Genomic DNA, 27,902 nt, shown 5'->3' on the forward strand with positions numbered 1-27,902 from the left:
TTGAAACCATTAGGCCCCATTTGGTTCACAGAACGAATTTGAGGGGAAATAACTTTCCATGTCATTTTCCAATGGATGGGAAATGGAGATTCATTTCCTATGTTTGGTAATTATGGGAAAGTAATCAAGAAATATCACTTTATTTCCTTTTACATGTTTGGTTTGTGTGGGAATGTCAAATAAAAAAAGAATACATTTAATGTTATATTGTAATTCTAAATTGTTAATGGGGGCAAATATGGTCATGAAAAATGTGTATTTAATGTTGGTTCATTTTCTCAAACTTTTCCATGCTTGGACTTACCAAATATCGGAAAACAATTGATTTCCCATCCCCAAGCCTCATTTCCCAGAAATCAAACATGACCTTAGTGTGGGCAAAAGAGTACTTGATTCATAATATAGGCCCTGTATTGCATTAGAACAATCCTATAGAATCCAATATTTGAAAGTTGGGAAAATATTTGAGTTGTTAAATTACTTTGCTTTGCTATTAATTACATTAATTGCCAATTTGAAAGAGGGATTTGTGGAAAACGTAATGAAAGTGTTAATACTAGAGCCTTTTCCACACGTTACTAGAATTGTCTTCTACAATACCATTCAAGTATCTCTATCCAATTGAAGTCTTAAGATACTTTCCATGCATGCGACATTGATGGCGGATATGTTATCAGACGCAGCCGATTGCGGTCTGACTCAACCAATCAGAACAAAGAAAAACTTAGCCAAATGCTTGACTTCGACGTGACGTTAGTCTAATCATATTTCTCTTCCACAAATGTTGAAAGACATCTAAGTTCGATTCTCCTATTCCAAAGACTAAATAGCAGTCACGTTTTCACACCAGCAAGATAATCTTAAATACAACGATGAAACGGACACCATTTCACAAAGCTACTTTAAGCTCAAACCAGCAGGTTATGATACAAGGAAAGAGACATGAAATCTCCAACTACTTCTCTCTTCTATCTCCTACTCTGTATCAATCTCCTGCCCAACTTCACTGCTTCCCAAATCCTTTTTCAGGTATTTACAGAAAGAATATTCTCTCTTCTCTCTCTCTCTCTCTATGTGTCAAAGGGCTAACTTATTTTGTGGGGGGCTGATGATCAGGGGTTCAATTGGGAATCATGGAAGACGGAAGGAGGATGGTACAACTCTTTAAGGAAGTCCGTACCTGAACTAGCTTCTTCTGGAATTACACATGTTTGGCTTCCTCCACCTTCTCAGGCTGCTTCAGATGAAGGTAAAATCTGTTCAAACCAGAATTTTTTTTTTTTTTTTGTTGAAGTTACTGAGCTAGAACTTAATTTGGGTGCATTTGAATGGAATGATTTAACTTTAATAACCAAAAAAAATTAGTCAAAAATAAAATCAAAATCTATAAACATTAGATACGATGTATTTAAATAACTAGATACAATATATTTGAAAGAACTATTTATAAGGAATCATTTGAAATCCATATAATACCAAATGACCCTAAAATTTAGTTTGTGGCAATGTTGAAAGCAGAGTCTTTAGCTATTTAGCAGCAGTTGCATGACTGCCATATGCCAATTCTTCCCTTTCTCCAGGATACTTGCCTGGAAGGCTCTATGATCTCAGTGCATCAAAATATGGAAGCCAAGATGAACTGAAGTCGTTGATAAGTGCCTTCCACGATAGTGGGATACAGGCTGTGGCAGATATAGTTATAAACCACAGAACTGCAGAGAAACAAGATGAAAGAGGAATATGGTGCATCTTTGAAGGAGGAACTCCAGATGATCGCCTTGATTGGGGCCCGTCTCTTATTTGCAGCGACGACACACAATATTCTGATGGCAAGGGGAACCCTGACACTGGAGCCAAATACGAACCTGCTCCTGACATTGACCACAAAAACACAAGAGTCCAGAAAGAGCTCTCGGATTGGATGAATTGGCTAAAGACTGAAATTGGGTTCAGTGGGTGGAGATTTGATTTTGTCAGGGGATATTCTCCAGAAATTACCAAGTTGTATGTGACAAACACAAGTCCAAATTTCGCAGTAGGGGAACTTTGGAGTGATTCCTTTGCTAAAGGAAGTGATGGAAAACCAGAGTACAATCAGGATGCCAATCGTCAAGAGCTTGCGGGATGGGTACAGGGTGCTGGAGGAGATATTACAGCATTTGATTTTACCACTAAAGGGATACTTCAAGCTGCAGTCCAAGGGGAACTGTGGCGGCTGAAGGACCCGAATGGAAAGGCTCCAGGAATGATTGGTTTGTTGCCAGGAAAGAGTGTAACTTTCATAGACAATCATGATACAGGTTCCACACAAAACATTTGGCCGTTTCCATCAGATAAAGTCATGCAGGGATATGCCTATATTCTTACTCATCCGGGAATTCCCTCAATTGTAAGTTTCCAAACTTGAGTTGCCTTTTCCCAAGTTAGAAAGTTGGCATCTTCATAAGCCCTCACTAATGCTCGTTTAGGTGACTACAATATGAGATTCTGATTATTGTACTTATTAGCAGAAAACTTATGTTGCTTATGGTCCATTCTTCACATTTGTTTACCTGATTATCTTGTACCAGTTTTATGACCACTTCTTTGACTGGGGCTTGAAAGAGGAGATCACTAAACTCATTGCAATCAGATCCCGGAACGGAATCAAACCCGACAGTGCCTTGCGTATTCTAGCATCTGATGCAGATCTCTACGTAGCTGCCATAGATGAGAAAATCATAGCAAAGATTGGTTCAAGGTACGAGGTTGGGAACCTTGTACCTCCAACCTACCAACTTGCAACTTCTGGAAAGGATTACGCCGTGTGGGAGAAAAAAGCATGAGGTCGTGAATATCTTCTGTGGAATGAAGTGACTAGAAATTGTTGTATTGCAAGTGTATTTTATGCTTATTTATCAAGGAATAAAGCAAATAGTAGTCCTCTACTAGAAATAAAAAATTGAGGTTTCTTTGGAAGATGCGAGAAAGTGAATACAATTTGCATGTGTGGAATTTCTTTGGAAGCAATTAAACTGCTTAGGACTCTTATCTATGAAGAATCCAGTTGAAATGCCATTATTAGAGGTTACACTAGAGACGCCTAATTTCCTTACCAAATTTGTTTGCCAAATGATGTGTCAATGTACACGTCAATATCTTAGTTGTAAGATTTGGAAATGGAAGAAAGTCGCGTGCAATTATTGCATCGCGGTTGCTGATTTCTGAGGCATTGAGGTAGAAGCTGAGCTTGAATTTGATCCGGGGTTCACTGATTGATGCTTTTCAGTTTAGTTCTGGTTCTAAGACGCACATGGAATTGTTCTGGAGCCACAATGGCGCACCAGACACTGGGCATTTCCTTGTCGTTATCTACTTCACTTTTGGGTTTTTGGCTGCTCGGCTCTTCTTTGACAGATTCATCTTTTGCGTAAGATTTCTAGCTGTTTTTGGGATTTCAAGTTGCTTAAGCATTTGGTTGTGCTCTTTCTTTTTGAATCTTCAATTGGTAGAATCTGTTTGACTTCTGAGATAAATGTGGAAAACAGAGAGAATAAAATCTTGAATTGCATATCTTGTCCTCCTTTACTTTCCTTATTAGATACTAACTTGTAGTATTTTCTTTGAATTATGATTTTTTTTTCCTTTCCAAAGTTTTGACTGTGGTTGGATAAGCGCTTTTGTTTCTTGGACTCCAAATAATGGCTCGATAAGTAATTGGGCTTTTAGTACGAATTTTAGTTTGTTTGAGAACTTGCATCTCTATATTGTGGGTTCAAAGAATTGAGTTTGTCTTTATAATTGTCAAGAAGGAATCTTGAACAATTGCAAGGACAAGAACATTTAACATGGTAGTACAAGCGTGTGCCCTACCATCTGAATGCTTGTTATAGGACTTTAACATGGTACTTGTTTAATCTTGCCATGATTTCAGGAAAATTGAGATTTGTGCTGATTTGTCAGAATTGCAGTGGAGTTTTTTTGTGTGTAAAATATTTGTAGTATAGGTTGAATGGTTCATTATTAACTTGCTGATGTTGGGACATTCAAGGTTTTAGTAGCACAAGTTTCGGTCTAGCATCTGAAATGTGCTCTTTATATTATCCCTGTAGAAATTTAAGGTGAACTAGATGTTCCCCTTGGAATTGTTAACTGGTTTTCCAGGTGTTGATAATATAGGCTGTTTACAGCTTGTTACATTGGCTTCCTCCAAATGTTAGGTTAGCTTAATTCAAGACTGATTTCTAGAGCATGTACTAGGAGAACTGATATTTCGGTGTTCTGTATATACACCTATGTACTCCGTTCTTGTGCTATGAAAAAAAAGATCTTCCTCATATTGTTTGAAGTTTATTTTCAACATGGTATCATAGCAATATGTTCGTGGTAACCTAACATTTCTGCCACCGTAATCCTACCTTTTACTATAGCCGCCACCACCACACCATCTCCAAATTAAGTGGAAAGGAATATGCAAGCATACCATAGATTTGATAATTATCCTTATAAGTTAAGTGAAAATGAATATTCAAGGATGCAGTTTACCAGGTTTATGTTTTTTCATAAGATCCATAAGTGAAATACAAAAAAGTACGATCCAAATTTTGACTACTTTTCAAATATATTCTTAAATCAAATTTAATAAGCAGCATACGGCTGAATTTTCCTCTATTTTTAAGCTGTCTTCTTATATATCATAACCTACCAGTATATGGGGAACAAAGCAGCATCGGTAACTATTTAAGTGAAAAGGAACATGAAAGCATGCAGCTTTAGCAGATTTGCACGTTTTATCTTACCTTGAATTATAATCCTCATACTGTAATTTTTTTGTGTTTCAGAAAATTGCCATCTGGTTGCTGAGCAAGGGATCTGCTCCATTGAAGCTCGATATGGCTACATGGGCAAAGGTTGTAAAATGTTCAGAGTCACTTTGGAAGCTAACATACTATGCCACTGTTGAAGCATGCATTCTCAAGATAAGCTACCAGGAGACATGGTTCAGAGATACAAAAGAGTACTTTAAAGGCTGGCCAAACCAAGAGTTGGGGTGAGTGATGCATACGGTTGAACTAGTAGTACTTGTTAGATAACTCTTCCTTTTTTTAAAAATGCTGAAGATGGTTTGATCATGTCTACAGTTCAATTTTTGCATGATTTGTTTGGAAGGCGGGGGGGTTGGGGGAGTACCGAAGTTAGGAATGACTTGAATTTGTATAATTCTAGATCAATGATGAGTTTTCGCATAATCTGAGTTTTACAGACATAGCATTCTGAAATTGTGTATTCTAACTCTATTCCTTTCTCGTTTCAGGCTTCCCCTAAAGCTTTTGTATATGGGTCAATGTGGATTCTATACCTATAGCATTGGTGCCCTCCTTACATGGGAGACTCGAAGGAAGGATTTCTCAGTGATGATTGCTCATCATGTAATTACTGTTCTTCTGATTGGGTACTCATACATTACGTGGTATTTTCCAGATTTTTCTGCGAGTACAATAATATGTTGGTATCACCGAGCATATATTTAGCAATGTGCATTTGTGTGGTGTAGAGGATCTCATGCAATGACTTTCTTTTCATTTTTCGGATTGGCTCAATCATTCTTGCCCTGCATGACACGAGTGATGTATTTTTGGAAGCTGCCAAGGTTTTCAAGTATTCTGAGAAGGAGCTTGCCACAAGTGTTCTTTGGATTTTTTGCTGTTTCGTGGCTCATACTAAGGCTAATATTCTTCCCCTTCTGGGTTATAAGGTCATCAAGGTCTGCTCTCATGGTAAACCGTTTTATTAAACCAAATTTACATGTAGAGTGGCTCTGACTTATCTTTTCTTATGGTTGGTATTTTCCAGCTATGACCTTATTGACTGCTTGGATCTTTCGAAGCCTGCTCCCAGAGCTCTACTGTACTATGTGTTCAATACAATGTTACTGATGCTGTTTGTGTTCCACATATACTGGTGGGTTATGATATGTGCAATGATAAGAAGACAGCTGAAAAATAGAGGAAAAGTTGGAGAAGATATAAGATCTGGTAAACCATATATACTGTTTACAAGTTTGAATCTTACAAAGCCTTATACTGCTTATAAAATTTATTGTGAGAACTACTTCATTATAATTGGAAAATATATTTCTTCTCGTTCACTCTCATTGATTCAGTAATCTGGTTGAATCTTACAAAGCCTTATACTGCTTATAAAATTTGTTGTGAGAACTACTCTTTTATATTTGGAAAATATATTTCTTCTCTTTCACTCTCATTGATTCAGTAATATGTTTGGAAGCAAGTCGTATTTTCTGTAAAAGAAACCTTCATTAATAAATGCATGCACCAATACCTAAGAAAACTACATTATAAAACTTCTCATTTTATTGGTACTAATTGAATATGGTAGAGTTGGGAATAAAGTTAGATTTTCTAGCATTGTCCTATGGTTGATACTTTATGCTCTCCCCAGACCTAGTATTGGTGAGAGCTTGGTGCACTGGGCCACCTCTTTTTAGAGATTTGCCCTCCCATACTACTCGACGGATTTTGGAGTTTTGAGATTGTTCATTGTACTCAGACCCCATATCGTGTTCTTGAAGCCAACCATGTATAACATCTACTTTCATGCACAGCCAAACACATTTCAAAGTGAAAACCTATGCCTTTTTTAGTGATTTTTAAATAGGATCTTTGTCCCTTTGACTTTGGTTGGCCTATCGTTCCACTCGAAAGTGGTCATGATCTGTAGGAAGTGCTTCATACTTTCTTCCATATTCAAGTTTTCTTTGATCCTTCTTATGGGTAATATGGAGGTAGGAACGTCGAGCATATCCCTTGTTATCTTGTTTTTCTTTTGATGGAGTCTCTTGGTATCTTTCTGGTGTATAAAATAGAAGGAAATTCCTGTATAATTCTTCTCTGGATAATCATTTGTTTTGAGTTGGCCTTTGTATGGAGAAATGAATGGTATTCACAAAATAGAAAAGAGAAAATCATCTTTCTGTGAAATGCTGTGTGGTTTGATTCAAGACCTCCTGTGGAGTCCTTATAACCTTTTCTTTTCGCGTTTCACTTTTCCCTTTTTTTACTTCTCTATCTTTCAAGAAAAAGCAGAAGTTGGAAGATGACAAAACGGACCCTTCGCTTTTCCATGCCCAGTTAATTTTGCGTGAATTGATTCAAGACCTCTTGTTTCTTCGGAAAGCTTTTGAAAGCCGAACGAGTAATACAATCATCCCACATTTGATAACCTGCATAATGTGTCTGCAACACTCTGGTTGTTCTAGTGTAAAATTGAAACCAAGAGTGGGGCAAAAGAGTACTTGAATCATATGTAGGCCCTGTATTGCAGAACAATCCTATAGAATCCAATATTTGGTTCATGGGAAAGGAGTGGTGTCCGTTTCATCATTGTATTAAGATACTATCCATTCAAGTATCTCTACAATACCATTCAAGTATCATTCAAGTATCTCTATCCAATTGAAGTCTTAAGATACTATCCATGCATGCATTGACATTGGTGGTGGATATGTTAAGGTATCAGACGCAGCCGTGTGGAAAGTATCTCAAGACTTCAATTGGATAGAGATACGTCAGAAGACAAAGTCTATTGCAGTGTGGAAAATCAAGTACTCTTAGCAGGTTTTATTACGTTTTCCATAAATCCTTCTTTCAAATTGCCAATTAATGTGGTTGAGAATGTGGTATACAAATATGGTAAGAGTAGCAAGTTCGATTTTCCTATTCCACAGATTAAAAGAAAATATCTTGACGTTGGTATGGAATTTGTACCAAGTTATAGACTAAATAGCAGTCACGTTTTCGCACCTGCATCTTCTAAGATAATCTTAAATACAATGCATAAAATTGTTAATACTGGGGTTTTGAGGGTCACACATCTAAAAATTTCAGCATTTTATCGATCAGATTTTCGTCAGAAAGCTCTGAAAGCCGAACGAGTGATACAATCATCCCACATTTGATAACCTGCATAATGTGTCTGCAAATCACTACTTTTGCTTGGTGGCTTTGCTATAACACACTGGTTGTTCTAGTGTAAAATTGAAACCAGCAGTACTTGATTCATAATGTAGGCCCTGTATTGTGACAACAGAGAAAAACTTCGCCAAATGCTTGACTTCGACGTGATGTTAGTGTAATGATATTTCTGTTTGCCCGTTTTGCGTTTACTCCTATGATGGAAGGGCAAAATTCCCCACTGCCTTGAGAACCATAGACTGGTCAACAAGTCAGCTTTCTTTGGTGTGCGAGCGTGCCACGCTAGTAATAAAAATTCTAGCAGACTTAGTTTGGAATGGATAACTTGCGCCCCAAGTTACTGATTTCTGCAAACAAACGATTGTGAATTTGGGTGAGGAATATCTCTCAAGTAAGTTCTTTTCCGCCTCAGATGGTGAGGACTTTAACAATTTATCTCAAGATAAAGAGGTTGTTCGCCAGAATGGTTGATGGAATTTAAACTGTTTTTAGCAGAACTCGCCTTTTACAAAACTATAACAATAAATACTCATGCTAGAGAGATGAAGATACACTGGAACTCTATTTCATCGAGATGGAAGGTTCTGTCGGCTGGACTGGAAATGTCCGGCTGGATCGAGACGCTGGGCTGGATCGAACGTTGACAACCTTGATTGCTAAGCTTCAACTATAAATCGATACCAAAGGTTGATTCTGGCGAGCTTCAATGTACCTTAAGCTTTTGTGAAGCTTCGAGTGGGCGAATCGCGCTTCTTCAAATCTGTGGGACAGTGGCATTCTCGAGGACTTCAGTGGGCTAGAGACTGCACTGTAAAATTTGTTGAGGTTTTCATGTTTGGGAAAAGCTCAAGCTCTACCTGTCTTGGTTTTTTGCTAAACCAAATTTGTAACGAGAGAAATCTCGTTTTGAATGACTTATTTTCTAAGTCTGAACCTTGGGAATTCTAATCTAAAGCTGGTTTTCACTTGAAATTCAAGTGAGCTTCTGGTTGATTTTGAGTTGTTTGTTTGTGGCTCAATGAGCTTTGGTTGCTTCAGTGTTTTGAAGGTTTTTTGAGATCAAGTGATCATTTTGAGTTTTTGTTTTTGATTGATTTTTTGGTTGTCCCTTACCCTGTTCACTCCTTCTTATATTTATAGTAAACTGTTTCTTCTCTGGAGTAGGGTGATTGTGTTTATTTATTGGGCGGCAAAGATAGGCTCTCAAATAGGCAATCACTTCCCTGATTTTCTTGAAAAGGAACCTAATCTCTTTCCCAATTTCAACTGCCCCTTGTGATATTTTACCCGTGATGGTTAGTTTGATTCCTTTCTGGACAGCTCGCTTTCGCTTATCCTCTCGAGATTGTAACTTGCTTATCTCCTTGGGAGAATTACCTTCTCTGTAAAGACAGAAGAAAAATCTCTGAATATACATATATAAGAGGGATTTGATCTTCAGTTTTTTCAGAATCAACTTGATGTCATGAACCCTTCAATCACTTCTTCTATGACAGTCGCCATTGCGACTTTCTTTATCCCAGAGATGTCACGTGAGATTGTTCCTTTTTCTGGACTCCCTCTTCCTATTGCCTTGTTTGCTCTGATGAGCCTTGGGCTGGTCTCTTCTTTTTGGGCTTCCATCTTTCTTTGATTTTTTGCGCTTTATTCGGGCCTAATTTTACTGAAATTTGGGTGTGTCAATTTTTGGCCCAAACAATGCCCCTTAAGTCCAATCGTTTTGGAACGGTTTCGGACTTAAATGACATGGCCATTAAATTGGCGCGTGGTAAATTCCCCGTTACCTCACGTCTGCCGGGCCTCATGGAAGACTGTTGATGCTGTTGGTGATTATCACAGAAGAAGGACCAGCAGAAGCTAGCCAAGTCATTCACTATTTCCCAACCACGATCAACCGTAATTGCTCCTTCTCCAATTATCTCGAAAATTTAGTCGAGAAGGGCAAAGATCGCAGATATGTTGTTCCTCCTGTATTGGTGAACAGGTTTGTTCGCCTAATCGCTTCTTCTCGCAGCCTCGCTGAGTATAGGCATCCGCGAAGCTCGCATAATCATACGATGTTGGACTCGGGCCTACGATTCGGCCCATCTATTCAAGAACTCGCACACCGCCACCCGAGAATACCATTGAACCTGCTCGCTCTTTGTGCATTCGGATGATCCAGATCCGCTGCAAGTCTATTTCCCAAAGCGAGGTTCTCAAACATAGTTCGCTCGAAGACCAAGTTCGCTCAACCTCGATGTCGGCGTAGTGCCCAAACGCTCCCTTGAAGAGTATTTGATGTTCTTCCAAAGACTGTACTAAAAGGTCGCAGCTTAGTGGCGCTTGGTGATCGAAAGGCCTATCCTTGGTTCCGCCTGGATACCGGCTGTTTGAGAAGGAGCCGAAGAGGAGGCAGCAGAATCGACTTGGAAGAAGTTCTGAGTGTGAGCTTACCTAGAGATCTGCCTCATGGAGGAGGAAAACCTCAAATTATCATTTAGGCGAAGTCTACCATCCCAACTTGTAAGGCAACTTGCTGCCCTCGGCTCATACCCCTCAAGTCATACGAAGCTTATAATCGGGGTCTTCTTGGAGGGACGCGGATGACTTGGAGGTCCACAAAGATGCCAGGTGTGCGGATGAATAAAATCAACAATAGTGCAGATGCCCTTTATCCTTCATGGGAATTGAACTCCTGCAGTTCTGCGGAGTTTGATGCTTGGTGGAAAGCCGATTCCGTGATCTGCCTGCTTCCAGACCGCACTTCAGTCCTTTTTAAGGGCTGGGACAATTGGAATGTCCATTCAGACGAAGAGACTCACAAATTCATGGTGCAGACCATCAAAGACATCAACATGCAAGTTATAGAAGGTAATCTCTCAGTTCTGTCTGTTGTTGCCCATTCTGTTTTTAGTGATGATGCTAATCTTTTCATCGTACTCGGATCCCTCTTTGAGAGCGGCTGGTGCAAAATCTAGCACTTCCTCCTGTAGTTCCTCTTCCTCCTGGCTTTCCGTGATTTCATGAGTGAATTCTGCCATATTGATGGCTGGATTCTGCGCAAAAAACTTTCTTTCCTTCCAAGTATATCAACAATCTTTTGTAATGGACCGGATTGTTGCAATCGATCCTTTTCTTGTTGATTGGGACTGGACATTAGTGCTATGGAAATTTAGAACAAAAGGTCTGTTCTAATCCTCCAAGGAATTGGTTAGACCTTCTTCAATGAGCCTCTGGGCCGTGATACCATGGGGCGGCCGTTCTGGTTGACTCCAAAGAAGGTGAAAGGACCAAGGTCATCATGATAATACCTTGCCTCACAACACATGGCAGAAGGTAGAAATGGCAATGGATCGGCCTCTATTATCTCCATGTAGCCTTCTTCATTCCATAAAGCTAACTGTTGATGAAGAGTGGAAGGAACACATAGACTCTGGTGAATCCAGTCTCTGCCAAGCAATGCATTGTAAGTGGTAGAGGTAGTATCTACCACAAAGAATGCAACCTTCAGCTTCTTGCTTCCTACTAAAACATCCACATCTAGGATCCCAAAGGGTTTTGGTGATGCCTCCTGCGAAATTGGTGACGGTCAGGCGGGTTGGAATTAAATCCTTTTCTGTTCTACGCCCATTTTGCTCAGCATTCTGTGAGGCAGAAGGTTGATGGCTGCACCTCCATCTACCATAGTTTTGGGAATAGGAACACCCCCAAAGTTTGCTGTTATAAACAAGGGTCTGAGGTGGTTTGCCATTTCTTTGGTTGGTTTGGAGAAGCAAAGCTGATCTGTAGCCAACTTGTGGGTTGTTCCTTCTGTCCTGGGACTGTCTGCTTGTTGTTCGCATTTCTTCCGCTTCGCCAACCTGCATTCAAAACTTTCTTGGGAAAATACGTCTCCGTCCGAGTGCTCTTTGTCCTTCTACGCCTGAACTTTTCGCGAATGAACACCATATTGATGCCTAGGTCAGACGTAATAAGTCCTCCAACCTGCACCAAAGCCTCAGGCATCCAATTCTCCGTCATAATCCATCTGTTCTCCATCATACTCCTCCGTCCATTCTCCTAGTTCTTCTGTTCCGATGAGCTCATTCTGGTCATTTGTAGATGGTTCATAATCCAGCTGCTCCTCTTCATATTCCTCAACCCAGTCTCCTTGCCCTTCTCCTGGAATAGGATCGGTTTTTTCCTCTGGTCGGGAGAGTTTTAAGTAGATTTTCTGAGGCGGAGGTAGAATGGATAGAAGGTTTCTTTGAGGATTCTGCTTTTTTCAACTTCTGTGGTTGAGAGATTGCTTGTTCATGGGAAATATTTCGCTCCTTCCCTTTTTGGCGGATTGGCCTCTGGAAGCACTGTGCGTTTTCTCGTTATTGAGGAATGTGCGATCGTCTCGAACCCTCCTCCTTTGGGTTCTTGTCAGCTCCATTGTTGGTCTGCCACTTTTCCCGACAGAATACCACCTGCCTTCAATGATGGCCGCCAAAGGTTTATCACTTCTGGGCACTCTTATTGATTTTTCTTCCTTGGGCTGCTTAGTCATTCTTCTGCTGGATTGGACAGGCCTAGGGTAGTTTCTCTGTCTGGCCTTATCCGGAGCGTGGTTCCAATCCGGTCAAAAACACTTGGAGTGGGCAGATCCTGCTTTTCCAGGATTACCTCCAGCTCAGCCTCACACTTGCACCTGCTGCAGAGCACTATTCCAGCTGAAATGGTTGCTTTTGGTCTTTCCATAATCTCCTTTGAAACTATTCGCTTCTACGAGTCGCCTCTATAAGCTTACATCCTTCTTTCGTTCGCCAATTTAGGTTGACCATATTAATTTGTGGCGGGAAAAGGATCTGTGGTGACGGATGGAGGTTTTTCGCTAGCTTCAGCCTTCTTCATTATCCTTCTGTATAACATCTCTGAAAACAACACAACTATTGGTAGAATGATTCCAAGAATTGTGCCATCGCAATACTGTCGCCCTTGAGTTCTTCTGGTTTGGGCATTCTGTGAGGCGTCTCTATTGCTTTCTGTAGCAACATTTCATCAAACAAAGCATCTACTTTGGTCAGATCGAAAGAATATACTTTGTTCTGCATGGGTTTGTTTGGAACGAACCCTCCTGTGAATGGTGGCGGCTTTTGATCCCTTGGAGGCTTTGTAAGGGTTTTACAACTGATGGGATGCTTTAATTTTGCCATTTCCGCAACTGCAACCTCTCTCTCCTCCGATTCCTCTGCATCTTCTTCTGACTCCACTTCAATCATATGTATTGAGGAAGAAGGGGATTTGTAATACGTGCCTTTGGAAGAGTTTCTCTTCTGCTGTTCCTCTCTGAGCAATTCCTCGTACTTGGCCGCTTTATCGCCAGTTCTGACAGATCTCCAAACAACATCCCATCAAATCTTTTCCTCAGAGAAATTTTGAGGGCAGCCTGAGCCATTTGGATGAAGTGTCTTTCTTCGATGGGGATTCGGCACTTCATTTTGAGCTTCCTGAACCTGTTTATAAAGTCTTGGGCAGGTTCATCTTCACTCGCTGTTTGAGAGCGGAAAGGTCACCGATGGTGACTTCGCTGAATCTCGTAATAGTAGTCATGGAAGACGCTCTCCATTTGCTCCCAAGTCCTGAATAGAATTTGCTGGCAGGTTAGTGTACCAAGTGAAAGCTTGTCCAGAGAGAGAGTTCCCAAAAAGTCTTAGCTTTAACAGTGGGTTATTCTCTATGGCTATGCATTGGGTGGAAAATCTGCCTACGTGCTCAACTGATGAAGCATGAGGATCCTCTCCGTTGAATAAAGTGAAGTTTGGTACTTTAAAACCTGGGGACAAGGGTATCTGATCGATGTAAGGTGGATATGGCTTCCTATAGGTGGGCCTTTCCCCCCTCCTGGCTTCAGGCTCCATCATTTCCCTGATCATCCTCTGCAATGCCCCCACGTCATTTAGAGCATTAACGGGAGGGGTTTTGTCCTGTTCTGGCTGAGCAAATCGTGGTTCGCCTATATGGTCTAAGCAGAACTTCTTCCTCAGTGCTCCTCCGGCTCTTCCATACTCGGGTGGTTCCTCCTTGCCCTCGCTTGTTTACATGCGTTGTTAGCATAAGGATAGTTTCCCTCTGCCTCTCTTTCCTCTTGCAGTGGAGGGAATGGATTGGGGTCCATCCTTCGGGCCTGTAGGGTAATATTGCTGGCTCGTGCAGAATTTCCATAGGAGATCTTGTGGGGCCGCTTCTGAACAAGCCGAGGCTCGGCCGATCTCGCGGACTTGTCTGGCGCAGAGCTTCGGCCGCATCTTGGGCGGACGTTCTGGACAGAAAACCATTTCCGTCGGCTGGATTTCTCCCCGCTCAGTATCCCGGCCACCTGCACCGAGAGGATTCTCTTGACATGGCCATGCCAGTGGGGACCATAGGGAAGGTCTAGTTGGACCACCTCATCGGGATTGGGAATTCGCCATGGCACCTCCGATCCTTCCCGAATTGCCTGTTGACCTGCCATTGCATCATGGCTGTCATATTATTTAGGGTATCTTGGCTCCTTTGTGTTGTGACCTCTTGTCGTAATACAGATTCCTGTATCGTTCATCCTTCGAGCCGGTCCTGGACCTCCTGCTCCTGTCTTTGCCATGTGAATGCCGGGCATCACTTTCTTCGATTCCAGTCCTTCCATGAGGGCCACTTGGTTTATTTCCATGTCGTGGTGTGGGTTCTGGCTAGAGCTTCCAGTATTCATGGAGTGGTAAAGAACTCAATGAGAAAATGTATACTGAGAAGTCCCACTGGGCGTGCCAAATTGTTTGCCCGCTTTATGCGTTTACTCCTATGATGGAAGGGCAAAGTTCCCCACCTTGAGAACCATAGACTGGTCAACAAGTCGCTTTCTTTGGTGTGCGAGCGTGCCATTGCTAGTAATAAAAATTCTAGCAGACTTAGTTTGGAATGGATAACTTGCGCCCCAAGTTATCTTGATTTCGCAAACAAACGATTGTGAATTTGGGTGAGGAATATCTCCCAAGTAAGTTCTTTTCTTGCCTCAGATCGTGAGGACTTTAACAATTTATCTCAATATAAAGAGGCTGTTCGCTGAATGGTTGATGGAATTTAAACTGCTTTTATGCGAACTGCTTTTACAAAACTATAACAATAAATACTCATGCTAGAGATGAAGATACATTTGGAACTCTATTTCACGAGATGGAAGGTTCTGCTGGACTGGAAATGTCCGGCCGACGAGACGCTGGGTGGATGGAACGTTGACAACCTTGATCGCTAAGCTTCAACTATAAATCGATACCAAAGGTTGATTCTGCAGAGCTTCAATGTACCTTAAGCTTTGTGAAGCTTCGAGTGGGCGATCGCGCTTCTTCATGGGGCGAGTATGGCGTTCTCGAGGACTTCAGTGGGCTAGAGACCGCACCTGTAAAATTTGTTGAGGTTTTCATGTTTGGGAAAAGCTCAAGCTCTACCTGTCTTGGTTTTTTGCTAAACCAAATTTGTAACGAGAGAAATCTCGTTTTGAATGACTTATTTTCTAAGTCTGAACCTTGGGAATTCTAATCTAAAGCTGGTTTTCACTTGAAATTCAAGTGAGCTTCTGGTTGATTTTGAGTTGTTTGTTTGTGGCTCAATGAGCTTTGGTTGCTTCAGTGTTTTGAAGGTTTTTTGAGATCAAGTGATCATTTTGAGTTTTTGTTTTTGATTGATTTTTTGGTTGTCCCTTACCCTGTTCACTCCTTCTTATATTTATAGTAAACTGTTTCTTCTCTGGAGTAGGGTGATTGTGTTTATTTATTGGGCGGCAAAGATAGGCTCTCAAATAGGCAATCACTTCCCTGATTTTCTTGAAAATGAATCTAATCTCTTTCCCAATTTCAACTGCCCCTTGTGATATTTTACCCGTGATGGTTAGTTTGATTCCTTTCCTGGACAGCTCCCTGCTTTCCTGCTTATTCCTCTCTGAGATTGTAACTTGCTTATCTCCTTGAGAGAATTACCTTCTCTGTAAAGACAGAAGAAAAATCTCTGAATATACATATAAGAGGGATTTGATCTTGCTTTTTCAGAATCAACTTGATGTCATGAACCCTTCAATCACTTCTTCTATGACAATGCCATTGTCGACTTTCTTTATCCCAGATGTCACGTGGGATTGTTCTTTTCTGGACTCCTCTTCCTATTGCCTTGTTTGCTCGATGAGCCTTGGTCTCTTTTTTTGAGCTTCCATCTTTCTTTGATTTTTTGCAGCTTTATTCTGCCTAATTTTACTGGGTGTGTCAATTTTTGGCCCAAACAATTTCTCTTCCACAAATGTGGAAAGACATCTAAGTTCGATTCTCTTGATGTGAAATATTTGTACCAAGTTGGACTAAATAGCAGTCACGTTTTCACACCTGCAAGATAATCTTAAATACAACGATGAAACGGACACCATTTCACAAAGCAACTTTAAGCTCAAACCAGCAGGTTATGATACAAGGAAAGAGACATGAAATCTCCAACTACTTCTCTCTTCTATCTCCTACTCTGTATCAATCTCCTGCCCAACTTCACTGCTTCCCAAATCCTTTTTCAGGTATTTACAGAAAGAATATCTCTCTCTCTCTCTCTCTCTCTATGTGTCAAAGGGCTAACTTATTTTGTGGGGGGCTGATGATCAGGGGTTCAATTGGGAATCATGGAAGAAGGAAGGAGGATGGTACAACTCTTTAAGGAAGTCCGTACCTGAACTAGCTTCTTCTGGAATTACGCATGTTTGGCTTCCTCCACCTTCTCAGGCTGCTTCAGATGAAGGTAAAATCTGTTCAAACCAGAATTTTTTTTTTTTTGAAGTTGCTGAGCTAGAACTTAATTTGGGTGCATTTGAATGGAATGATTTAACTTTGATAACCAAAAAAAATTAGTCAAAAATAAAATCAAAATCTATAAACATTAGATACGATGTATTTAAATAACTAGATACAATATATTTGAAATGACCCTAAAATTTAGTTTGTGGCAATGTTGAAAGCATAGAGTCTTTAGCTATTTAGCAGCAGTTGCATGACTGCCATATGCCAATTCTTCCCTTTCTCCAGGATACTTGCCTGGAAGGCTCTATGATCTCAGCGCATCAAAATATGAAGCCAAGATGAACTGAAGTCGTTGATAAGCGCCTTCCACGGTAGTGGGATACAGGCTGTGGCAGATATAGTTATAAACCACAGAACTGCAGAGAAACAAGATGAGAGAGGAATATGGTGCCTCTTTTCCAGATGAACGCCTTGATTGGGGCCCGTCTCTTATTTGCAGCGACGACACAAAATATTCGGATGGCAAGGGGAACCCTGACACTGGAGCCCCCTACGATGCTGCTCCTGATATTGACCACAAAAACACAAGAGTCCAGAAAGAGCTATCGGATTGGATGAATTGGCTAAAGACTGAAATTGGGTTCAGTGGGTGTTGTCGGATAAGGTCTCCAGAAATTACATTCTTATCATCCAAGGGTCCCAAATTGTAAGTTCTTGGAATTTAATTTACTCTTTTTCTCAAGCTAGAAAACTGCCATGTTTCTGTTTCATAAGTACTTGACAAATGCTCTTTTAGCTGACTGTAGAATGAGATTCAGGATGTCCTGGAATTCTCATTATGGTATTTATTAGATTCAGGATGTTTGGACAGAAAAGTTCATTTGACTTCATATAAATTAGCTAGGTGAAGACTCAGGAATTCCAATACATATAAATATGAAATAATGTGATATTGTTGACAGATTAAGCATTTTCTCACCGCCTAGTATTTGAGGTCTTTCTGTTTTCCCTAGTGAACCTATTTAGACTTGATGGTTATGGCCCATACTTAAATTTGTTTATCTGATTATCTTTGCCACAGTTTTATGACCACTTCTTTGACTGGGGTCTGAAAGAGGAGTTCACTAAACTCACTGCAATCAGATCCAGGAACGGGATCTAATTTGCCTCACCGACAGTGCCTTGCGCATTCTATCAGCTGATGCAGACGTCTATGTAGCTTCCATCGATGAGAAAATCGTAGTCAAGATTGGTCCAAGGCTTGACATTGGGAAGCTAGTGCCTCCAGCCTTCAAAATTGCGACTTCTGGAAAGGATTACTCCATGTGGGAGAAAAATGAATGAGGTATTGTTGATCTCATCTCTGTGGAACTGGAATGAACTAGTTAGAAATTTTTGTAGTGCAGTTGTATTATTTGCCTGAGTCTATATCTGACTAGAACAGTTTAAGGTGTCTATGTAGCTGGATTCAGATTCTTGCAATGGGGTTCAGATTATACGTCTTGAAGATTCGAATAAGTACTAGCTTTTAGCAACTGAAGCTGTTATCTTGTGTTTAAGCTAATATTGCTCCAAAAGTTAAGGATCTTGAGTGTATGGGGTTTAAAATGCCAATGAACTTCACAAATTCACTATTTTGAAGAGTCTAATTTAACATCCCAAGTCACACATTGATCCCCATGAGCCGTTTTGAGCTCAAGTTGCAGTCCATCTAATTAACATCTTCCATTTCCTTCAGATCAAGTCGTGCAAGGATATGCGCCTACATCCAGGGAATGGAAATATGGGGACATTTTATGGAATGGAAAGTGTTACATGATAACCCTATATTACAGAGAAATTTTTCTATGTGACCGTGGTGTTACTAATTCACACAAGTTATAGATGTGTGGTGGACGATGACAATACTGAAAAATTACTCCTATATTATGTTACCAGAAAGAAAAACCCTATACAAAATAACACGCACAGACAATTTCGACAAGAAAATGGGGCACATACTAATCTACCATGTCCTACTTCTGGAAGATCTCTCTGTTCATTTCAGATTGTGAATGGTGTGCAGAAAATGTGTTAAGATGCTTTGATTCCAAGGAGACATGGGATTTGATGGGAAGCGAGTTTTATACATTGATTTCCCAATACAGTTCAGGGAATGTCTAATCCAAAGCTGACAAGGCCACTAACATCAGACATGCTCTTCGAGTGCGGTCCAGACCCAATTCAGGAGTTGTCTTTTTAACATGCGTAACTTATGAGCAGTACTCTTGCTACCATGTAAAATACCTTTCAGCCCCTGTTATGAATCCGTAAGTTTTTTTTTAAATTTCTTTTTTCTTTACAAGTAATAGTGTGGGAAGAGGGAGTCGAACACACAACATTTCACTAGTGAATTATTATTATTTTTTAAAGGCCAAATATCATATGTGTGGTCAATGGTAGATTCATGAATTTTCTTTACAGAGAAAGAACTACTAATAGTGAAGATCAATCGACTCTAAAATGTTAAAAAACATATCATATAAACATATCCATGTACAAATTAGAGGTTGCCCTCCTTGCCCTGCCTTAGTCTTCTTTAAGGCATTTTATCAAAAAGCTTACCCCCATTCAATACGAAATCTCATTAAAATCTGGGACCATAAAGAACATGATCTTCTCTGGACCTTTAATGAATCCGTTAGTGTGTGTGTGTGTGACGTCGTGCTTTAAATCTGTAGAAAAATTATCAATCATACACGTGTTGGCTACCAAACTCGATCAAAATTGAGTGTAGCCAACTGATTAAATTGCAGCTTTTAGACGGAGGGAAATCTCAATCGTGACTGACATTGATAACGGGCGCCAAAACAGGTGTACAATTGATAATCATTTTGCCACGCATTATTAAAGAAAACTAGAAAGAAATGAATGAGTGTTGAATGTGAGAGATTCTTGTGTGCGGTCATGTGTACACACACACACCTCAGGAATAGGAGTGGTCCCACACGCACTATAGTTGTGCGGGGATGGAAGTTTGATAACTTCCCTTCCTTTATGAGGCAAATCCAATTCAGCAATGAATGTTGAAAGTTTTGGTGGGGTCTGTCTGTCTGTCTGTCTTGTCTCAGCCTCTGGCAGTCGAGTGGAGGGAGAGAGATTGACCTCCGGCGTGAGAATGAGAGGTCAGCTGGCGCCTTAAGGCTTTCTTCTAACCGTGTTGCTGTGTGAAATGCCAAGACTATCAGTGATGTTGACACCCGTGTTTCTTTTTTCATGTTGAAAAGTTCCTGGTGTATATAAAGTTGCTTTAAGTCCATCTCCAAATAATAAAACAAAATAAAAAAAGTTGCTTACGTCATCGTACTAACGCAATCCATTAACATGAAGACTTTTGAGTTGGTTGTACTTGCACTACAGCATCAGCTCAAATATAAAATTTACCGTTCTTTTAATATTTGGATACTTTACTCGTTTTTTTTTTAGATATAATTTTTATGAGCTAAATTTAAAAATATTCTGGAACTTAAGATTTCTTACGGTTTTAGAATTTTTTTATTTTTAATCTAAACCAACTCGTATCGTTGCATTTGTGACAGTTCAATTTATTATCAATCAATTATCTTGGAATTTTACCAATCTTCTTTGGTTTACATTTCATTATAATTGTAAATGTGCATATGTGACATGTTGTAATTTTTGTATAAAAAATAATCAAGCTATGTTCTATGAAAAAGTTTAAGCAGGGTTCTATAAAACTTCCGAAGTTTCTTCCATGTTGACTCAAGTACGGTTGAATAGGTCCATCCTCATAAATCTAGCTAGAGACAACATGTCAGGATTTACATTTGTCTGCGATGATGATGTAATCATTAACGTGTATGTTGGTCGTCAAAGCAAAAGGAAACTTCAACCCTGTCGTATAGCGGAACCCGTCTACTTCTCAAACTGCCACGTGTCCCTATCCTGAGATATCTTAAAGCCCAGCTCACCTTCCGCTGTTAAAACGGCGCGTGTGAGCGTCAGCTCACTTGTTAACCCAAGAGACAGTCCGTCCAGCTCGGACACTTGTACACTTCCACTTTCCTCCGCATCGCATATAAAAACACAAACACAACCCACAAAATTCCCCACGTGTACGACCACACTGCGTGTTTAAACGGTGTAACAGCTGTTGTCCACGTCACCCTACCCCTTCGTATATAAACGCCCACCACTCTCTCTCTCTCAACTCAACGCAAAAATTTTCAAACACTTTCCCACCACACACTATCTCCTCTCTTCTCTTACGACAACATGCGATCCTCCTACAAGCGACCCAAGCTCGACGACCCCGAGCCCATCCACCCGGCTGAGCCTCCGATGCCGCTGCAGCCTCGCCGCCTCACCCAAGACCAAGAGCTCACCGTCATCGTCTCCGCGCTTCGCAACGTCGTCGCTGGCACCGCCACTGCCGCCTCCATGGACTTCAATTCCCTCCTCCCCCCACTACAATGCGCCTCCACTTCCTACCCGGGCTCAACTGGCAGTAGCTACTACAGCGACGCCCTATTGACACCATCCGATTTGGACACCTGCAACGTGTGCAAAATTAAGGGCTGTCTCGGGTGCGATTTTTTCCCGCCACCAGCACAGGAGGAAAAGGCAAACAATAACAAAAAGGGGCCCAAGAAGAGGGTGAAGAAGAACTACAGAGGAGTGAGGCAGAGGCCTTGGGGTAAATGGGCTGCGGAGATTCGAGACCCGAGACGGGCGACTCGGGTCTGGCTGGGCACATTCACGACGGCGGAGGAGGCGGCCCGGGCCTACGACAAGGCCGCGATCGAGTTCCGTGGACCCAGAGCAAAGCTCAATTTTCCATTTCCCGACGCCACATTGTTGACCCAGGAAACCAATTCAGCACAGCCCGCACAGCCCCAGCAGGTAGTTACAGAGCAAGTGACAAGCAGCGAATTTTCTCGGGAAATTGAAATGACGGAAATTGGGAAGGGAAAGGAAAAGGAAAAGGAATTCTGGGAAATGATTGGAGAAGACGAAATCCAACAGTGGATGAGGATGATGGATTTTGCCACTGATCATTCCTCGGATTCTGGAAATGCTCAAAGCGCTTGAGCCCAATTTATTTTCAGGCATAAATTACATAAAATTTCATATTTTTTTAATTTTTTTTCTAGACAAAATTGTAGCTTTGTACGGGACTAAAACAAGTTCGTTTGTTCTTCATTTAACATTTATGTGATCAATTTTAGAAGAAAATCACATTTATGTTGCTTGTAAAATTGAACCAAAATTAGTATTATTTCTAAAGTCTAATTTTGTTTGTGGGATCCACACGTACCAATCAGCTTTGATCAAATATACCATGTGCGTTCTCAATATTCTGAAAGCCCTACCACATACTGCCACGTGTACTGGAAGAGGAAACTTTCAGGTGATTTGTGAGAATACAACATGTGCGCTTTTCTTTTCGGGAGTAAAATAATTGGGAGCACGAATTTCACGTTTTTTTTTATTAGCACGTGGGAATAGGGTTAGGACTGCACTAAAAAAAAATTAGTGGATTATCCGAAGGGAAGGAAAATGAAAACATTTTATTTTAGATATGATTTTAATATTGGAGTAAAAAAGATTAAGCGTAATGAACAATGAATGGATATGCTCTAATTAGCCCGGGTGGTTGTGGACAAAACGAGTAGGGGCCTCTAATTTGACAATTTTTAACATGATTAACACCCGTTGATATCCACCTTAGTTTTAGGATGCAAAACCTTAATGATGAAGGATGATTGACATAACTTAGGAACGTTTGGGAGTGTTTTTGGAACTGCCAAAAAGTGTTTTAAATTAGTAAAAACATGAGTGTTTTAAAAGCCGTTTCCAAGTAATCTAGGAGTGCTTTGGTGGGATTCAAAAGCATTTGAGGTGGTTTTTCAAGAAGCACATAGGAGCATGTCCAGCGCTAGACAATAACCCGGGCAAAAGGCCCCCAAAGCCTGGGCCAGTTTCGCACTCAAATAAGAAGACTGCGGCGAGCCTAAGGGCAAGTTCTGCACTGGTTTCATGAGTTTTGTGACGTCAGCGTAAGGAAATTTAATTTTTTTACCATTGTGCCACGTGTTGCAGAGACGCTCCGATTGTTTTTTTCCAGAAATCCGACGGTCCTCGTTTTTGGCTTAAAATTGCAAAAAATTCGAAAAAATTCTGAATTTTTTTTTAAAAAATACCAAAAAATTCTGTATTTTTTCCCTATAAAATACATAACCATTTTATTTACTTTCCACACCAAATCTTCATATAATTCTTCTTTATCCAATTTTTTTAGTCTCCACTCACATTATTCACTTTCCACACCAAATCTTCATACAATTCTTCTACATCCAATATTTTTTTATCCAAAAATTTAATTACAAAAGATTATCAAAATTAATAGTTTAAAGTATAAAAAAATAGGAAATGAAGTACAATGAATAGTATTTGCCTTTGACTTGCCCTAAACCTTGCCCTCATGGGTGGAGTTGCAAATGGCAAGGCTGACACTATTCACATGAATAGTGGCAGCCCTTGCCTTAGACTTAGCCCTTGTGAGTGGAGATGCTCTAATAGAAGTGTTGCATGGAAGAAACACGAGAAACACTTGGCTCCCATTAATAAAAGTCTGAACAAAGAGAAGTGAGTGAGGAGAAAATATGATGGGAATGTGGAGAATAATGAAAAGGGTTATCATTTTATACAACCACTGAGAGTGATTGAATAATCATAGTCACAATGATTAAATGAATATTAACTCCTTAACTACTCTCCTAGCAATCATTTCCATACACCTTATTATTTCCCTGCAAACAGAAAACCATATAATTTGTAGGAAATTTTAGATTCCTTCGTAATTAGGATTAGTTTTAATTGAGGTTACTGATCTTAGCTTTTGGCTAAACATTCTTCTTTTTTTTTCTTTTTTTTTAATTTTTAATTTTTATTTTAAAGTCTACATTCATAGATTATTCTTGCAAAAAATTAGACAAATCGAAAATGGTTTCAATATCCAATTGTGTCCTACAAAATTAATGAACACAATGCTTTAAGAACGTACTAAATTTCAATAATTCAGTTGAGTGGTCAAATGATATCAGATTCAAGCGATTTTTTTATAAAAATGATATTTGGATGAATATCTACAAAATAGACGGTTTAGATTAGTGAAATATAATACGAAGTGGGCCATACAAGGGTGTCCCTCAAATAATTATTTAAGGGATCCCTCAACTGAAACTCTCTATAAAATTATGCTTTCTAAGGGTCACCATTCTCTTAAGTTCGTAATTATAAGGTAAAAGACCCACCAAACTCATTCTCACGTTCACACCTACCTTTAGGATATTTACAAGTACATACTTAAACCCTTACAATTTACACACTCCGTTACACAAACCTTTAATAAGTCCATTAAATGCTGATGTGTCAGACATGAGATCCCTTTTTTTTTTTAATGACGTGGACACTATATGGGCAAAACAGTAATAAATAATTCCTTGTATTTAAAAATAGTTAAAAAAAATAATAATTGAAAACAATGTCGTCACCCAACCATCTCCTTCTTCCTTAGTCCTCTCCCAGCTGCAGCAAGGCTCCTACCTTCATCAGAGCTCTGGGGTTGGCTGGGTGGGGAAGAGAGAGGGTGAGAGTTTATTTTATTTTATTTTAAAATTTTGTTTCACTATTGCATTTGAAAGAATGAAATAGCGAGTAAATATAGCAGCTACGAATAATAAAAAGATTATTTGAATTACTCTTTGGCACCCTGCCACCCACATCCAAATTTGACAACTAAATTCCAAATAGTAAAAAAAATTAATCTTTTGGGTGCTTTTCTTCAAAATGTACTGAAATTTGCAGCTTTCCAAGCAAACTCACCATGCCACTACCCAGTAGTCTCCAATGCCACCCAGTGAATAAGAAAATTTACTCCGCTTCTCCAGAACCAAGTGAAGTCATTAAATTTGTTGCTCAGTGTTGTCAGGCCTACGGTATGGCATGTAAATGTGGTCCTTTGCAGCATTCTTCCTGCGCCTTTTCTCGATGAAGGCTTCAAGCTTGCCAGATCCCTGATCATTTAAAAAAAATTACGTTAGTTGCCAAAGCCATGATGACTATGTACTAGTCCCAACAAGGTATTTTGAACATCATGACAAAACGAAAATCTGTACCTTGAGTTGTTTATACTTGTCCATAAGTCGTTTCTTTCGGATCTCAGCTGCAAATAATTAAAAATGTTAAAAAAGTACAATTGGGATTCGAATAATCAGATGATAAGATCTTGGGGTTCTCTTGTCAACGGGTCTAGAATTCCTCGTATAATGAATCTAAAATATTTTGCTTTTTCTAGCATCTGCCAAGTACTATCCGGAAATATAGACTATTGAAACAAAACACACATGCACATGCACACATAGATGGAGAGAGCGCAAGAGAGTATTACATTTCTTAAGAAAAAAGGGTTGCTTCCCTTGCTTTGCTGCTTCTCTCTCTTTTTGCTTGTGCTCGGCCAGTATTGCAGCTTCAGTGCGCTTGGCTGACTCAGATTTGAGCTGTTTATCCTGAAAAGACACAACAATGAAGAAAACTGAATAGTGACAGAGCCAGTTTCTCTAATTTTTCTTTCAAGCAAAATAGAGAGTAAAAAGGAGCATATAGCAAGGACAGATAAATGAGGGAATATATCAAATATATATTTTTGAAGTCAAGCACTTACGATCCAAGATATGTGTTTCTTTAGTTCTTCAGTGACTTCTGGGTCCTTGGATTTTTTCACTTGCTTCTGCAGTTCCTGTCATATGCAAAACAAAAATCAGAGAAAAATAATAAACATGTAGAGATGAAACTGAAGACATAAACATATTTAAGAAGTTTTACCTCTCTCTCGGCAGGAAGCTCGTTTGCAAATAGAAAGTCATATCTCTTCCTAAACCTGTTGACTGCAGGTTATCTTTTTTATTTTCTAAATAACATAAATTTTGTTGAAGCCAGAAGTAGCAACTCATCTTTAATAAAAGGAGAGAAGCCTAAATAAAGTAATCTATACACACACCACAAATGGGGGGAGAGAGAGAGAGAAGCCTACCCATCAACATCCAGTGTTCCACATAAAGATTCAAAACGTGGGTCACGTACCACCTGGACATAGCAAGAAATAATTTCAACCAAAGTACACTAATTGAATTGTTCAAGCTTTACACTAAACGAAGTACATGTAAGCCTTCTGCTTTACTCCAATACTCCATTAGTTGTCTTAATAAGATGATTGCCTAGGTATGGAAATACCTAGCTCTAATCATAGATTGACTACTCACAACTTTGCTCATCCACTTTCTCACTTTAACATTACTTTGATACAAAAAGAACTTTTCTAGGAGAAATGAATCCTAAGAATAAAATCCAGATCAAATACTAAAAACCATAATCCCCCTATGTCATGCTTAATAACACACCAGGTTTTGATTCCAAGTAGGTCATAGAAAAAACATAAAAACACAAAACAAGAAACAAGCTACAGTTATTTATCGTCAATTTTTGTCATAGTAAACTATTTAAGTTATCAATATTTTCTCATGAAAACCTTTGGAACCCAATAGGAAAACAGATAGGCGTACTGCAAATAAGGTTGAATCTTAATTAAGTCATAAAATCACAATGCAGAACATCTTTATATCAAAAGCTCACCTTTTTCGAACCTTGAATGATCTCTCGAAATCTTGTAACAGGCTTCTTGCAACTAACCTCCATTGGCCTTTAAAAGCAAACATACACACACATATTCAGCTCTTCAATTGCATTACGAAAAACCCAACAAGAACCAACAGGAAACAATCTAATGTATGCTCAAATTACCGGTTCTTGTTCGCCCGGCCACCCTTCTTCTCTTCTTTGGGCTTTGGGTGAACTAAATGTGACCCGTTTGAGCGTGCCTTTTGCAGTTCTCCAAATGTCACATCTGCGAGCTCCTGCTCTATCTCCTCCTCCTATTATAAATATAAAATATAATGAAAATCAAATGCAAAAATTGATTCTTCTTCACAACAATAAGAATTATAATAGCAATTAAAAAAAAAAATTACTTTTGATTACTTACATCTTCGGATGAAGACGAAGATTTGGATTCTTCGAACTTTATTTTGCTTGATGTGGAGATTGTGCTTCGAGGTTTCTTCATTTTAATTATCTGAGTTAAATAGGATTGGGTTTGCCCTATAAATTGAAATCCAAGTTGATTAATTTCAAGAAAGACATAATACAGAACACAATTAAATCCAAAAACATTCCAAATCAGACAAACTACAACAGATGAGAATATTAGGGCATAAAATTGATATTTCGAGAATTCCGACTTCACAGATTAACTAAAGAATATAAACAAATTCATTAACAACACAGCAGCTTATTAAAAGAATAAGAAGAAAACCTTAAGCTGCGTAAGAAACCCACCCAACCAAATGAATCTGAGATGGCGATGGCGATGGTGACGGGTGCGACGGCGATGGCGATGGGTGCGACGGCGATTGCTGGTGGGTTCTCTCTCTTCCTTCTTCCTCCTTTTTTGGTTGCCGTCTAAATCGCTCGCCCAAAAGATCTAGCTAGCCTCTCGACAAAAGTTTAAACCCAAATATTCAATAACTTTCAAAATCACCCCCAAAGTTTCAAAATGTTTTCGCTTTTACCCCTTGACGTATCGCAAGGGTATCGATGGAGTATCGGAGCCGTATCGTAAAGTCAATTGGCCATAAAGTCTACAATATGCCATGTGGTGTATCAGATTCAGTACCGTATCGGATACGAGCATACCCCCAAAAACTTCCATATCGGTGCAACAGAGCTCACACAATATTTGATTCACAGGATGGATGATTATATCAAAATGTATTTGTTATCAAAATGCTTTTAATTTGGTTACATGTATTAAATGGTTTTTAGTTTGTTTCGTTTTTTTTTAAAGATCGTTCCTATTGAGAGGGGTCATAACATACTAACTTCCATGAAATTTGAACTGAAACAATGAAAACATATTGCCTTATATCTTGAACCTAGGACTTCCAACAAATTGGATGGAAACTAGAATTTTATTTATATTTATTGTAAATTACTATACACCTTCAATTAATACAATTTATTTGGTATTAAAATAAATAAATACAATTTATTTGGTGTTAAA

General features: G+C 39.5%; 4 protein-coding genes and 1 pseudogene across 9 annotated transcripts; 4 read left to right on the forward strand and 1 right to left on the reverse strand.

Moving 5' to 3' along the window:
* The first annotated feature begins 825 nt into the window (after positions 1-825).
* LOC103335272 (alpha-amylase-like) lies at positions 826-2,958 on the forward strand. Its single transcript, XM_008238282.3, has 4 exons — positions 826-1,029; positions 1,117-1,249; positions 1,581-2,389; positions 2,571-2,958. Exons 1-4 carry the CDS (start codon positions 943-945, stop codon positions 2,823-2,825), a joined length of 1,284 nt encoding a protein of 427 aa, XP_008236504.2. The 5' UTR covers positions 826-942; the 3' UTR covers positions 2,826-2,958.
* A 152-nt stretch (positions 2,959-3,110) lies between these two features.
* Positions 3,111-7,435, forward strand: LOC103335305 (ceramide synthase LOH2). Of its 3 annotated transcripts, none has more exons than XM_089054137.1 (6): positions 3,111-3,409; positions 4,821-5,029; positions 5,294-5,431; positions 5,534-5,743; positions 5,833-6,014; positions 7,077-7,435. In XM_089054137.1, exons 1-6 carry the CDS (start codon positions 3,293-3,295, stop codon positions 7,097-7,099), a joined length of 879 nt encoding a protein of 292 aa, XP_088910263.1. In that variant the 5' UTR covers positions 3,111-3,292; the 3' UTR covers positions 7,100-7,435. The 3 variants fall into 3 exon arrangements, with proteins under 3 accessions (XP_088910263.1, XP_088910265.1, XP_088910262.1); XM_089054139.1 differs by having other exon boundaries at positions 7,086-7,435; XM_089054136.1 differs by lacking the exon at positions 7,077-7,435 and having other exon boundaries at positions 5,833-6,980.
* Positions 7,436-16,347: 8,912 nt separating this feature from the next.
* LOC103335273 (alpha-amylase-like) lies at positions 16,348-18,067 on the forward strand (annotated as a pseudogene). The gene is made up of 4 exons (XR_016128131.1): positions 16,348-16,506; positions 16,592-16,724; positions 17,009-17,429; positions 17,902-18,067. The product of XR_016128131.1 is annotated as an alpha-amylase-like (transcript).
* A 2,856-nt stretch (positions 18,068-20,923) lies between these two features.
* On the forward strand, positions 20,924-22,043 carry LOC103335274 (ethylene-responsive transcription factor ERF109). The gene has a single exon (XM_008238284.2). The coding sequence runs from the start codon at positions 20,999-21,001 to the stop codon at positions 21,812-21,814; it is 816 nt and encodes a 271-aa protein (XP_008236506.2). The 5' UTR covers positions 20,924-20,998; the 3' UTR covers positions 21,815-22,043.
* Positions 22,044-24,214: 2,171 nt separating this feature from the next.
* On the reverse strand, positions 24,215-27,322 carry LOC103335275 (rRNA biogenesis protein rrp36-like). Of its 3 annotated transcripts, XR_016128138.1 has the most exons (11): positions 27,179-27,314; positions 26,826-26,941; positions 26,585-26,715; positions 26,417-26,483; positions 25,818-25,870; positions 25,610-25,664; positions 25,449-25,523; positions 25,176-25,293; positions 24,904-24,950; positions 24,611-24,801; positions 24,215-24,354 (listed from the first exon to the last, which is right to left on the reverse strand). XR_016128138.1 is itself a non-coding variant. In XM_016795065.2 (10 exons), exons 2-10 carry the CDS (start codon positions 26,904-26,906, stop codon positions 24,691-24,693), a joined length of 738 nt encoding a protein of 245 aa, XP_016650551.2. In that variant the 5' UTR covers positions 26,907-26,941; positions 27,179-27,322; the 3' UTR covers positions 24,463-24,690. The 3 variants fall into 3 exon arrangements, 2 of the variants coding, with proteins under 2 accessions (XP_016650551.2, XP_016650550.2); XM_016795065.2 differs by lacking the exon at positions 24,215-24,354 and having other exon boundaries at positions 24,463-24,801; positions 27,179-27,322; XM_016795064.2 differs by lacking the exon at positions 24,215-24,354 and having other exon boundaries at positions 24,463-24,801; positions 27,156-27,297.
* Between the last annotated feature and the right edge of the window lie 580 nt (positions 27,323-27,902).

Source organism: Prunus mume, linkage group LG6 (assembly GCF_029339155.1).
Source record: "Prunus mume cultivar Tortuosa linkage group LG6, ASM2933915v1, whole genome shotgun sequence".
Lineage (NCBI taxonomy): Eukaryota > Viridiplantae > Streptophyta > Magnoliopsida > Rosales > Rosaceae > Prunus > Prunus mume.